The sequence below is a fragment of the Anopheles cruzii genome, chromosome 3, assembly GCF_943734635.1.
Source record: "Anopheles cruzii chromosome 3, idAnoCruzAS_RS32_06, whole genome shotgun sequence".
In the NCBI taxonomy this organism is placed as follows: domain Eukaryota; kingdom Metazoa; phylum Arthropoda; class Insecta; order Diptera; family Culicidae; genus Anopheles; species Anopheles cruzii.
Window position 1 is genome coordinate 46,965,170 of NC_069145.1, and position 14,799 is coordinate 46,979,968.

General features: G+C 48.1%; 1 protein-coding gene across 1 annotated transcript; it reads right to left on the reverse strand.

Moving 5' to 3' along the window:
• Positions 1 to 3,279: 3,279 nt before the first annotated feature.
• LOC128274180 (mite allergen Der f 7-like) lies at positions 3,280 to 13,554 on the reverse strand. The gene is made up of 5 exons (XM_053012287.1): positions 13,469 to 13,554; positions 9,340 to 9,469; positions 9,117 to 9,269; positions 6,975 to 7,126; positions 3,280 to 3,520 (listed from the first exon to the last, which is right to left on the reverse strand). The coding sequence occupies exons 1-5, from the start codon at positions 13,552 to 13,554 to the stop codon at positions 3,280 to 3,282; spliced, it is 762 nt and encodes a 253-aa protein (XP_052868247.1).
• Positions 13,555 to 14,799: the final 1,245 nt, after the last annotated feature.

Below are 14,799 nucleotides of genomic sequence, written 5' to 3' on the forward strand. Positions count from 1 at the left end.
CATTCGGTGCCGTCGCAGCCGGCACTGATGGCAGCGTCCGGTCTGATGGGGCCCGGACCAGGACCGGGTCCGGGTGCGTCGCACGCATCGTCCCATCCCGCCCAACAGCAGCAGCACCAGCAACCGCTGCCGCCGTTGCCGCCGCAGCACCATCTGCAACCTCAGTCCATCCTGAAGAACAAGGAGCCAACGATCAGCGAGCTGGAAGATACCATCGTCATGTGTCCGCCCAATCGAACGTACTGTTTCTAGAACTACGGCATAATCCTGCTCAGGAAGCATCACACGACCACCACCACCACCACCACGACCACCGCCATGGCCGCCGCCGCCAAGACGGCGGCCACCAGTCAGGACCTGGTGTATCTGTGAGGTTACACCGAGCTCGCCGCGAGGTAGCTAATTAAACTTCAGTGACATTCAGTCCCGAACTGGCGGCACCGATCGGCGACGTGCTGATAAGCGCAGAGAGAGGGCGCGTGAAGAAGCGTTCCACCGTCCTCCACGAGCCATCGGTCACTGGTCGGGCGTCCTTTTTGGGTGTGCGAATCTTCGGAAAACCATGTTCCGACTTCTTCCGACGACTAGCCACTCCGTAACTACAGATTGTGCAATACGAAATTAATGAGAAAGAAGGTGACCACGGTGACAGGGACGATGCTGGACAGAGGCCCACCGGGACTGACCGGGACGAAACGGACGATTGGGGAACGGTTTTGTGCCCGCGTTCGACGCATGCCCAAAGTGGCCGATCGAGCACTAAACTCTAAGCTATAGACAAATATAAAACAATTGTTGTGTGCAATTCGAAACTGTTAATTAAAATCAAAAGTAACGAAACCATCCGTTTGTTGGCCGCGGGTGGCTAGGTGACAGTGTCTGTGTGTATGTGTAAAATAATTAAACCAAAAAGCCAAACGGCAAACGCAACGGAATGGGGCCGAATGGCCCGGGCAGGATAAAGCTGTAGAAAATCAACCTAGACAAACGATAGTGCGGTGAACGAGCGAGGAGTGTCAGAAGGATCATTGACGGCGGTGACGGTATGGTTCCGATGTGGGGTTTTGTGGAGAGTTGTTTTCCATAGCATGACGCCGTTTTATAGCAGTGCGACAAAGTTTTCAATATCAAGGCGACCACCGGCAACATGGCGCGGCGTGCACGGTGTTACTCTTACACAGTTTCGTCGTACGGATTTATGTATGTATCATAAAGTTTAGACACTCACCAAAAAGGGCCGCACCCGCAGACGAAACACGTGACCACGTCCCCAAACAACAAACCAAACACACGATTTACGAGCACGTCACCGACGACGGGGAACAAAATGCGCACCGTGGTCGCAGAAATGCCAAAAAAAACCGAAGCAACCCAAAACACGAAATACCGAAAAGCTGCTCCGGCCCGAGGTCGTCGTGGTCGTCGAAACTCGAACCGTCTGACAGCTGCCTGTCAGCGGCGAACGGGTTTCCGCCGCGGACACGGATTCTCCTACGGAAGCCCGGTCCGGTTTTGGGTCAACTTTGAATTGGTAATCAGGGTGCTCGTACAAAACGTACCACGCCCGAGCGGCCAGTGGCAGGAAATGAAAAGGAAAGCCCTCACAAATCCACGGACTGCCACGCACGCTTGTGCAATTCTCGCAGCAATAGAACGCGAGGAGAAGCCGAGGATTTGGCCAAGGTCCTCCCAATTCTTGTTACAGAAAGCACATACGGTCTGGGTTCAGTTTTTTTTTCCTGTATTCAAATCAGATCAGAATCAGCGTATTTGATCTGCGAATCTTCACAATTGATATGAGTTTTTGTAAGAAAATGGCAACAACCGTTGCTAAACCCGCCGTCAAATGGTCGAATTGGGCAGGAATTGCTAAACCTCCTCAAAAAGTCAGTACAAGGATTTTTTGGAACACTTTTCGTTTGCTTTTCCAAATTCGAAACCAACGTCAGTCAGTGCTGTGGCCACTTTAAATAAGCAGACCACAGGATGGTTTTCCCTACAAAGTTAATAGAACGATACACGCAGATGGAGAAGAAAGTAAGACACATATTAGTAAGTCCAAAAGTAGTAAAATGCACCGAAAACGGGCGTGGCAGAAGACGTGGCCGACAAGCATGACTAGAACATAAAGCAATGGTGGTAAGGCTGGTTGAAGAAAGCGTAGCGAAACACACAACAAAACGTTAGCGAAATTAAAACCCACAGCAAAAGAGCGCGTTTGGGTTGGAACTGAGGTAATTCTCCATCCGGAGCGGAACAAACTAGACGCGATAGTTAAGTTTATTTATTTATACCCCGGACGAATATATATGTATATTTTTCACCCTTCCAAAGGTAGTGAGAGCCAAACAGAAGCGCACGTCTTCAAACACTCATTTTTTCCCTTACATTGCTGCCAACACCTATGGAGTAAAAGTGAAAGGGGGAGAAAGCGTAACAAAACCGTGAACCTGTAAATAAAGTATTTTAATAAAATCGCTACACTTCCTTTTCTCTCGCACCGAACGGCGACATGCCCGAAGCCCTAAACCGACCGGATCCGGATGCAATCATTGCACACATCGCCGCAGTGAGCGACGCGTAGTAAGTAGCTTCAGGCACCGTGAGTAAATATTTCATGATGGTGATGGCGAATGATATCCCAAATTTAAAAAAAATAATGCTTTAAATCAATTCGCATTTCATATTAACAAACTGTGGAAAACTAAGCCTTTTTTGTGTTCGTAAGTAAGTAACTTTTTTGTAATTTAAAAAATCCTTATTTTAAAGAGTGGTTAATCTTACGACTTCGTGACGCACTTCTCCCGAAATATGTTTTTCGTTTTCATTACATGATTCAATAGTGTGTTTTTTCGAAACGAAACGATTTGATACGATCGACTTTTAGAATCGTTCCTAATCTTTGCAGCAGCAAACGTACTGCAAAGCCTTTCGTGAGCATGCTGGTCCCTTGAAAGCTGTCACTTTTTTCGGTATGCCACATTTTCTTCGCCCCTCAAAATGGAAACAGTCATCAGCACGGCAGCGCTATTCATAGCTGCGAAACGAATTCACTCACAGATGCTTGGGGGGGGAAACGTTCAACTCACTGCAACTCATTTATTCGTAAACCGATAGTAAAAGTATAACCACGAAATGTGGATCGAAAACCCTAGAAAGTACTTCATCGATTGCAACGGCGCCCAAAAAAAAAAAAACGAAATCATCGCGCACCGCGTTCCGCCATCAGGGGTCGACATCGTTGCCGATGGTCCTGGCCGCCGTCGCCATCTATTTGCTCTAGTTGATGAGCAGTTTTTTCAGATTTTCCACCAACACGACCACGTCCTGTTCGCTGACGGCCCGGCCGCCTCCCTGCAGGCGAGCGTTCATGGCGTCGATGGTGGCCTGCAGGAAGTCGTGCACTCCGCTCGAGACGACGTTGGTGATCGTGTTCCGGAAGATGGTCGTGATGACGCTGACGAAAATGTTCATCAGCCAGTCGACGAGAATGTTGCCACGGAAGCGGATGTTTAGATTGCTGCAAACAAGCGAACGGAAGAATGGTTAAAAAGAGTGATCGAAGTGGGCGCAGAAAACGAAAAGCAACCAAAAAGGGCGGATAAGCGACGTCAATCCGGAAAAGCGGCACGCAGTAGGCGAGCCCGATGCCGTCGCCCTGATGCCGTCGAGTAATGTCAATCGCGATTGTGATGACGAGTTGATGGCTCTTCACATGATCGCAGGCGAAAGCGTAATTGTTCCTTGTCGTTTGTCGCCGAATATGCACGAAGTGGCAGCGACATAAAAAAACACAGGCAGTCCACTCGAATGGACAGCAGCATAAAATGATGGAGACTGAACACTAAAAAAAATCGTTTCCAAACCAACGATAAATCTTAGTTCGCAAAACAGTGTTATCCGGCAACGATCGGCGTGCATAAACCTGTAACCCCCCGAAGCTTGGCCGAAGCTTCACCCAACGACCCGGCTCCCGGCTGGTCAACATGGCCGATGCCGAAGGTGATTGTCACGATTTTGCGACCTCTCCGTCCTCTTCACTACATTAGCTTTATCATGCACAAAAATCGCGAAACTTTTCTCGTCGTTTCTTAAAACGCTTGATCCCACCACCAACGCATATCCGCTCCAGCTCGGACGATACGATTCGTTGTTTTACTCTTCGCACAAGATATCAATGATGTTCCTGCTGTCCATTCGAGCTGACGCCGCCGATGGTTAGTGCTGTTGCATGGCAGTGATGGAAATTTATGAGGAAAAATTTGGTGCCATTTTAGGGAGTGTAGTTCGCTGGAATCCTGTACCATTCGGTGCGAAGGGTCAAACTTTGCAACCCGGTATCGCTCGATCGGTTCGACTTAAATGCTGCAAGGCGAACCGGGAGACTGTGTCCGAGAAGACAATGAAAAATAAATAAACCTGAACGATAAAACGAACTTCGCAGATAATATCCGCTCCAGAGCGTCTGAAGTGATTTCAAGCGAACCGAAAGCCCGAGGTCCGGTGTCCAGGACTGCCACGTGATTTTGCTTGCTGATAACTTCGCAACTTTTCTGGGCCTCGCATGTAGCGAGTATTATTCTCTACAAATGGCGATGGTCAAGGCTTGAGGACACGTGGTAAACTCGTTTGTTTTTCACTAAATTCAAACAGTCCTTTTAAAGACTTCTGCCACTAAACTAATCATCTAGGAGTAAGTTTGAAGTTGTAGATGAATGTTTCCGATTGTTTTGGGCTACTTGCAAACATTACTAAGGCCGGTGGCTACACTTGATTTGGCAATTACTCAACATGCGTCGCACGCACCACATTTATCAATGCTCAATTGGTCAACCGACTTCAACCGACCGGTCAATTTGTGTCACGCCGACGGAGAGTTGAACCAAAACAAAAGAACGAAACATGCTTCAACAGTTTCAATGAAATATCGAATTTAAAGCAACTACCACCGTCGGAGCACATCACTTCCCGTGTGGCCGGTAACCGTACACTCCCAGGTTCCCGACCAGTCACGCATCCCTACGTATCCCTCCGTGGCGCGGATTTTAATGCGCTGCGGATCAGATCACACCCGGACCTATGCTTCTCTGGCTCTGTTCGGCCCATTTGTGGTCGTACTTTAAGCGTACTATTTGCGAGCGTGAATATTTCACGCCCCACATAATGACTGTCCGAACCAATTGACCGCAGGATAAGCGCAGCACATTACGAGCGCCACACAGCAGGTCCAGGTCCAGTCAGCGTGTGAATTATTGGCATGGTTTACGAGCGGAATTCATCCATCAACATTAAAGTGCCCCACCAGATGCTTCCGTAACAATTAGCATCGTAAAGGACATCGGGCGTTTGATGGAAAAATAGAGTGTTTTCTATACGAAGCATACCGTACGGTAGGGTTTTCTCGATTTTTCTTGAATGTTTGTATGTTCCATTTATAAATTAAACAAAGCCCGCGAGTCAGGCCCGCTGGGTGCTCGGGTAATTGCCGAAGCCATTATCGTTTCTGCAAACGGTGGAGCTCTTTTCAAATCGCTGGCGGTAATCATTTCGACGACGTGAAATGTCATCAAAGTAGAACCACCAAACGATTGATGAGTGATTCACGAACCTGCCCCCGAATGCCTGCCTATTGAATGCGAGCGAAATGCGCAGGAAGCTCTATTAGGCATTAGTAATTTGATTGTTACCGATTACGATCGCACATTTATTCCTCCGAGGTGCCTGACTGGGGAGTTAGGTACGAGCTTACGACATCCCGAGCCCGAGCTTGCTCGCCTCGGAACGATGCAATCGGTGCCTAAAGTCACATCACAATGATGTTTATCTAACTAGTTTCGTGCTCCTATTTGTTCTCGCTCGCAAACGGCTCCCGACGCTGAGGGAACGCCAGGAACGCCAGTTGACTGTTGCTGTCGGCAACCGAAATGCTTCATTTAATTTCTTAAGCAGTTTGCTAAAATTAGTTCTGCAATTTCCAACAATCGAAATGGTTGAACTATTTTCAAGAAATAGATCATAGCAATTACTGTGAACTGTGTTTATGAAGCGAGCGAGACAATAAAAATGATTTCATCAACCTTGCATCCCAAACCAGTAAAACCAAATTAAAACATCATCAGGCTATTCGGAAAATGCAGACAATCATCGAAAGAGCGAAATGTTTCTTCCACCTGGAACGTTGAGATCATGTAACCGTAATTCTCTATTGCGATTGACGGCCCTGAGACAGTGCCCTGAGTTTCGTTTATTGTGCTTCATCATGCGTACTTTGAAATCACACGGCAATCGTGTAAGACCCTGAATATCTCGCTCTCGACAACGTAATGAAAAATCGGGCTTCCTGTTCGCTCGAAATTGATATTGGTTTTTCTCTGGTACGGATCGATCGAGCTTCGTTGGGAAAGTCGAAGCAAACGGCGCCATCACTCCATGAAGAAAGCTTCTCGATGCTTACACTGACTTCAAGTTGATTTATAAATGTTTGAACACAAAAAGCACCAGGAATGAACACCGAATGCGAATTCTCGGTTCATAACTTCCACCTTTAGGTGTCACTTGGCCAAGACCAATAACCACAGGCAAATGGAATCACATTTCCGCTAAAGTGTGCCAAAGACAAATACTCCCCCTCAAACCGTGGATGAGAAGAAAAGAAAAACCCGCGGATAATTGAATTGTAATCTTACACCAAGTATTCCCATTTCACTTGAAACTTTGCCACCCACGACAGGCGCGCGCGTGTGTGGGGCGTAAATAAACTTCACGCTCATAATTAAATGCTCCGCTGGCTGGAGCCGCCCCGTCGAGCTGAACTTTTGCTACTCAGTGTTTAACCCAATGAGTGTTCGCCAGCGCATCCTTCGAACATATTTGCGGAAAGCTTCACCAGCACCGGTGGTGAGCATCAAAAGTGAGCTGAGGACGGACTGAAGACGGGCGGACGACGGCAAAAGAAGGAAGGAACGAACACTTACCCCATGTTGGTGAGCCGGAAGTCCTGCATCCAGATGTGGAAATCCGTCAGATCGATGATGAACTCGCTGGCGAACGTCATCGTAGCGACGTCGACGTCAACGAATCCGTTCGGACCCAGGTCCATGATGTGTGCCGAGTAGGCGTAGGTGAACTGGTGAATTGTTTTTTCGTTGTTGGCGAATGGCGGTCCGAAAGGCGAAAGAGAAGAGAGCAAGTCCTGTGTATTAAGCAGCCTCAAACGAGCATTGCCGGTTCCTGCCTCACCGAAAGCCGCCGACGAAAACTTTTCCATCGGAAAACTCGGCGGGACAAAAATGGCTTAACGAATCTTCGCGTTCCCCGCCCCAGCCACACACTGGCCACCCCGACCCAACTCGACCACGAATATGCCGAATGCCGTTCTTCGGCGAAGTAATTGCCCTACCTACCCTACCTCGTGCTGCCGTTCGCCGGTGATGTTTGTCTCAATGGCCGGGTCGGCCAGAGGAGGAAAAGCCAGAAAATGAAGACTCCCGCTGCCAACCTCTCGGTCGGGTTCGCGCAAAATATAATCCACTCCACAAGCTGCTAAACTCCTTCGAAAGGTAACTTTTCGCCGTCGCCGGTGCCGGCTTTCACGGCAAAGTGGCCCGGAGAGTCTGGCACACCTTCCGTATCCCACCGTACCGTATCTTGCGCCGGGGATCGGATTTTAATGGCCTTATGGATATGGGTCCCCCCACAGGGTGGGTGCAGGGTGGTCCTTCACACCGCACCACGTGGCTCGAAAATGGAGCTCGCGCCAGACGTCTTGGAGACCAACTGCCATCGGCGGTGGCTTCCGGTAATGTCGCCGTGGCCCTGGCGACAGCAACCCTCCTCCCCAAAAAGTCGGCACCACTGGCAAGAAGTGGAAAAGTGGGAAATTAAATGCGACTTGTTCACGGTATCGCAAATCTGAGGTAATAAATTTTCAAGTATTTTTAATCACACCCACCGACGAACGAGCGAAGATTTTGGAGTCTGCCAACTTCGAGGCTTGATGGCTCCTTGGAGGGCACGGAGCATACGGACACTTACACGGACGCTCCGCAGTATCACCACATCCGGCACCAGGTACGAGGCAGGCTCCCTGGCGTACGCGAATATATTCATCAGCACGCACGCACGGAATCGTGCGCGGTGTGTACGCGGGTGACGCGCTACGCCAACGCTCGGCGCAGGTCGTTAAAATGATAAATTTAGACAAATTTGTTTTCCTGCACATTCGCGTGTACCTCATCTAACGGCCATCCCGGGGCGAGATAACCGCACACCTGGCGGCGGAGAGCGAACGGACGATGAAGTGCCCGACAAATACCCCGTATCCGTCTCCAGTTTCTTCAGCCCAGGGACGACGGCGAGTCGGACGGGGTGGGGGTGTCGATCGCCTTAAACGCAAACACACCGCAAGAATTTCGCCGTAATCTGACAGCGAGGCAACGCACCTCGCCGGCATTTGACGAACTCTCGCACGTTTCTGCTCCAAGACTCCCGAACGCTCAGAGGCTCAGGATGACTCAATTGACGACGACGGCGGCGCTTGCGTTGAATAAATCACCAGGTCCCCCCCCCCCCGGGGTCCGGTTGTGTGGTTCATCTGCGGTCCTGGAGCGGTGCGTCTTCAATGGAACCCCTTGAGAGAGCTCGGTGCTTCCAGAAGCCAGCGTCCTTCCGGGGCGGCCATTTGACGATCGCTCCGCGGCGCTGCAGCTGCCTTGCGGGGAAGAATAATTTTGGGGGTTTTTGAATAATTCATCTGGAGCCGTGCAGCCGAATGCCGCAGCTGCCACCTGGCGGCCTGGCCGGGGTTAACGAGCCACGGACCAAAAGTGTGCCAGCAACATATACATCCGCCGCCAATAGCAAAACTCATTTCACGCTCCTTCGCCAAGCTCGGTGGAAAGGTGTACCCGAACTTGTGGCGCATTTCCGCGTCAGGTTCGGGAAAGGTGCTATAATCACCTTCACCAGGCGGTAACCGTCAAGTCGTATCCTCAATTGACAGTTGCTCTGTTGGCCGGCGGACTCTTCCTAAGTAAAACAAATTTTCCCGGCAGTGGTCCGGCGTGGGGTCAAATGGAACCGGCGCTGCCCATCCCGACCCGACCCGATGTACTTACGCCCAGTTGACGAATGTTGCCACCGACGGTCACGCGCAGCAGTTGGCGATCGTAGTGCATCATGGCGTTTCCGTCGCGGCCCACGCTGTGGATCGTATGGAAGACGCCGTTCGTGAGGGCCAGCTCGCCGTGGTAGGTGATCAGAATGGGGCGCTGCAAGCACCGTTGGAAGCGTTAGAAACATAGGGCTACGCAGCCTTCGGGCCCCCCGGGGTCTACATACGTGCTCGAATCCTTCCACGATATCGGGCAGCGCCATGGGAACGAGATTCTGGTTCATCCACGGTCCCACCTGGATCATAATCACGTCGACGTAACTTTTCATGTTGGCGGACGTCGGTGTGTTGCGTTGCCTGTGTGGTGAGTGATGGAAGCTCATTACTGTCTAGTTCAGCCCAGGCAAGGCGAATCTCAGCGCTGCGCCGGGACACGTTTTCGTTGAAGCAGCTCTATCACCTTTAAGCGGTCTCACAACGAGCGTCAGGTGTTGCCATAAAAGTTGGCCCAAAACTTGTATCCTGTGTTTCGCATTATTTAACCAGTTCCCCAACGTCGAACTTTATGCACGAAACGTACTAGGCTGTTCATTAAGTTTTGCGGGTCGATACTGTAGGGCGCTGCTACGAGGCTAATTTTTGTTTTGTTACATTGGTACACTCTTCATATGAACGTATATGAAGTTTCATTTAAATCAGTCACTTAATTTTTTTAGAAGCCATTTAGTATCGACGTGTCAGTATTTTTTACAGATGTTATGACGTCATCATTTGATGAAGAACGCTTTCCGCGCACGATTTTTTTTAGGTCTGAAAACAGATGGACGTCACTAGGGACCAAATCTGGTGAATACTCCAAAAATTCGAACTTTAGTTCATGGATTTTTGCCATTTTCAAATTGCTCTTGTGCATTGCCCTGATGAAAGAGGTTGTTTTTCTTCGGCAGACCGGGTCTTTTTTTTACGAATTTTCTCTTTCAGTTGGTCTAAAATGTTACAACAACAATCAAAATTTATTGTTTTACCAGTTTGCAAGTAATCCGCTAACAAAATTCCATTCGCATCCCACAAAACTGATGCTGATGCATCTTTTTAGGCAATTGCTAGACACGAACTCGTTTCGGAAGCTGAAGAACCGAGTTCACACCACTCTTCAGCCACTTGTTTAGATTCAGGATCATAGTGATAGACCCAAGTCTCATCCATAGTGATGATTCAATGCACAAAATCCACTTAATCTTATCGAAAACGCTTTAAATGTTGTCAAGAAAGAACAGTCAAAATATTGGTTATACTGCTCAATGAAATGGCTAGGCCTTATACAGGGTGTCCAAACAAGCCTTCTTTTTTTCATTTCGTTATAACGCAGAAACGGCTGAATATTTTTCGATGCTTAAACATTTATTTTAAAGGCAGATTCTTAGAATTTATGTATCAAATAAAGTTTTGGTTGTAGAAAATTAGGAAATATGAAAAAAAATTTTCCAAAGTGGTAGGTCCTCAAATCATTCGTCAAAAGCACATTTCATTGAAGGTCATTTCCACCTCGGTGGCTATGTTAATAAGCAGTATTATGGTTCGGAAAAGCCATATATCGTGCAAGAGAAGCCAATGCACCCACAACGAGTTACTGTTTGGTGCGGATTTTGGCTGATTGGTTTTTCGTCGAAATTGAAGCTGAGAACTTGGACGGCATATGGTTTCAACAGGACGGCGCTACGTGCCATACATCGGCAGCCACAATTGATATTCATTTTACACGAACAAACGAGTAACTATTGACGACTTCAAGAACCAAATTTAAGTTGCTATTGCCGAAATAGGACCAGATACAATCGAAAAAGTGCTCAAAACTAGGTCGACCGAATGGGCTGCTGCCAAACCAATTGTGGTAGACATTTGACCAAAATTATTTTTCATAAAAAAAATTTAAGAATCAACCTTTCAAATACTAGGTGTGTGCATTGAGAAGTGAAATTTTAGAATGATGGCTGTACCTGCCGATTGGGACTTCCCAGTTTTGCGGTTCATTCATCATTAACTCATTTTGACATCAGGTAAATCAGTCCAGGTCGCAAAAAATTTAATCAGTTATTAAACGACCGTTGAAAGGGTTAGACCATGCCAACTTTTGTGCCTGAAATTGACGTTTTGCGGGGATTATTATTTTTCTGCCCCTGTTGAAGAAAACTGCTTCGGAATCGCACCAAATGCTTGTCGGGACTTGTTTTTGGAAGATCGCTGTGATCGTTGTTTTTGGAAGATCGTTGTTTTTGGAAGATCGCGTTTGGAAGTGGTTTAAAAAACTTCAAAATGGCGATTTTGACTTAACAAAAAAAAGCGTCGAAGGACTCCAAAAAACGGACTTTCTGATGGGACAGAAAGGTGTGGTGTTTTACAAGCTCCTAAAACCTGATGGAAACGTTAATTCCGATCGCTACTGACAACAAATGATCAATTTGAACCATGCATTGATCGAAAAACGACCAAAATGCAATTCTAGTGGGTTCCAATGGGGGCGCCTGGTGGCCCGTGGAATCAAGCACCAGGCGCTCCAAAAAACAAAACTGTTTCAGGATACTATCAAATCACTTGGATGGGAGCTGCTATCCCTCCCCGCGTTATTCACTAGACTTGGTTCTTTCCGAATATCATTCATTTTCATCGATGGGACATGTATTGGCTGAGCAGCCCTTCGTTTTTCCACGAGGAAGTCGAAATTGGATGTCTAATTAGTTTACTTAAAAAGTCGAAGCATTCTTTCGTCTGGGAATCCATGATTAAGCAGAGAGATAGGAGAAATGTATAGCTAACGATGGCACATACTTCGAATAAAAAAGAAATTTGCATAAAAATTTTAGAAACATTTTTTGTGTGTTAAAATATTTCGCTTCTCAACGCACACACCTAGTAAATGTTTAAGCATCGAAAAATATTCAGCCGTTTCTCTTTTATAACAAAATGAAAAAAAGAAGGCTTGTTTGGACACCCTGTATTATATTTCCTTCAGTGGTTCGATGATTTTCCAATACGACATCCTGTATTTTTTCTATGATTTCAGATGTTGTGTCTGTTTTTCGACGTTTTTGACGTGGATCGTCTTGAAGGATACTACGACCACGTTTAAACTCAGAAACCCACGTTTTAACCCCCTAATGAAAGGCAAAGAGTCCTTAAATACTTTCAATGTTCGTTCATAAATTTCCTTAGCTTTTGAACCTTTAAAAAAAAAATTAAATCACTGCACGATACTTGATTATTTCCATTGTAAAAAGTACTGTGACACGTCGATACTAAATGGCTTGTAAAAAAAACTAAGAAACCGATTGGAATGAAACTACATAAACGTTCATATGCACCAATATAGCAAAAAAAATAGGCTCGTAGCAGCGCCCTCGGATAGCGACCCGCAAAACGTAATACACAACCTAGTAACGTCCTATAAAATATACGGTCATAACACGAAAGAATAGTTGGCCTCCTCCTGGGTATTCCTCGTATCCCTTCACAACCATATTCTAAAGGGACGAACAAATCATGGCGATTGAATGGATGACGCGCTGCATTCGGGGCTGCACCGGTGAGCACCAATTCTTTGATCTTTTCTATTCAGTTTGGCCAAAGTTTCCATATTCCGAAGCTCCGGTCCCGGTCAGTGAATATTTTTGGGCCAATAAATATCCGAACCGGATCCGGATGGTTCCCGGACAACAACCATCCCTGGTTACATTCCGCATCGCAAAAATCCGGATCCAACGAGGCGTGCTTTGTGTGTGAAGCATATTTGCCACCGCCGCCTCCGAGTACATCCTTCACCCGATGCCCCCCCCCGTTATCGGGGTGGGACTGGGCTTTCGATCCAAAAACTCAAAGTTCAATCATTAACACTATGTGAGAACTGACGCACGGACCAACCCGGCTACCGTCGTGGTGGTCGATGCCGTAAATCCGTTGTCATAGATTACACCCAGCAACACCCCATGCAACCCCACCGCCCGCCGGGGACCGGGCCAACAAAGGCTCGTTTTGGGCTCGGCTTATCGGTTTTAATTAATCTAAGTGCGCTGTTCACAGAGGTGTTGAGCACTGGGCCTCCGGCAATCCGGTGTGGTGCCATTTCCGGTACCATTCTGCGCCACGAATGTAACGCACACTTCATTTAAGGGCCTTAATGAACTCCAGTTTTAATCAAAACAGTAAACTACCCAGTTTAGGTGGTGGACTTAAACCAAAACAGGTTTGTTGACTTTTCCGTGGCAGAAGGAGACTCCAATGGAGATATTCTATTCTCCAGAATGCGTACCATCGATTTGACTATAGGAATCCCCTGGGAATTGACATTGAAGCTGAACTTACGTCTCATCCTCGATCTCGGTACCGATCGCACCGACCAGCGCCAGGACGCACACGAGCCCGAAGGCAGCCACCGAAAGGACACGCATTTCTGAACGCACGAAACCTTAACACACACACTCGACAACTAACCACTGCTGGAGAAGAGTTCACCGATGCCCAACACTGCCGCCTGTACTGAAACCTTTCCAAGACGTTCGCGACATCTTTTATAAACCTGGCCACGCACTTGGAAGCTACCGTGATAAGATGTCCCAAGCATTCCGGGCCCCTCTATTCGGCCGTTCGTTCGCTGCAGCTCGATAAGATTACCCGTCGATTCGGAGCAACCATGCAAACCTTGGACCTCCTGGAACTTTATCGTCCGACTCGCGAACCGTAATCGGTCGCACCGTGATTAGCCGCGCTAGATTACGCAGATTACGAATCAAAACAATTGACGGACGGTGGACCCAAACGGGTCGGTTATCCTGTTGTTATCCGAAGCCCAAATCAAAACACCTGCTTCCACTCGACCAACCCGATAACCGACTAGCCTTATTCCAGCCGCGGTTGGGTCAGCGATGGGCCCAATGTTGGATGGTGGAACTTCGGAACATCTATCATCGAAACTGAACATCGAACATCGCTCGGTCAGTGCGGAGTTGCCCTTCGCAGCCATGACACCGAACTGCACACGGGACTGCAGCTATCGTTGCGGTGTCGCCAAGGGTCTGTGATTGGAAAAGTTCGACGCCATACCGCAAACCCCAAAACTACGCGCAACTAGCCGGCACCGCTTGGCACTTTGAGGTCCCCCGAGGCGGTGTCACAAAGAATTACTTTCGTAGAATTGAAAACTTCACCAGAAACTCGATGTTTCGGCGGCCCAGCACCGAGGCACCGTCGCGCAATCTCCGGACCAAGAAGCTTTAAGGATGACGCTAACGGCGTGGTTCGAGCTGTCAACGCTAAGAAGGTGTTTTCGGACCACCCTTACGCTATTAACACAAATTATGAATATTAAAAAAACGACCCAGACAGCCAGGTTCCCCGGGAGGTACTGTCGGTCTCATTAAAAATGGCAGCGCGCCCTGTCTACGCCATAACGAGACCGCCAAAGCCGCCGCAGTGTAATGATCCAACCTGGCAACCGAGGGCCGTGTAGCCCGTAGGCCGTGAAACCGATCCCAACGAATTGGCCGGATCGGCGTCTCGGTCCTTTCCCGGGCTCCCGTCTAAAGCACGGTCGAGTAAAAGCTGTTAGTGGTATTAGGTTTCCTTTTTGCTTGTCCTGTCTTTATTTTAATCTGCATTCGAGGACATCGCCGTCGGGATGAACTTCTTCCAAGCTC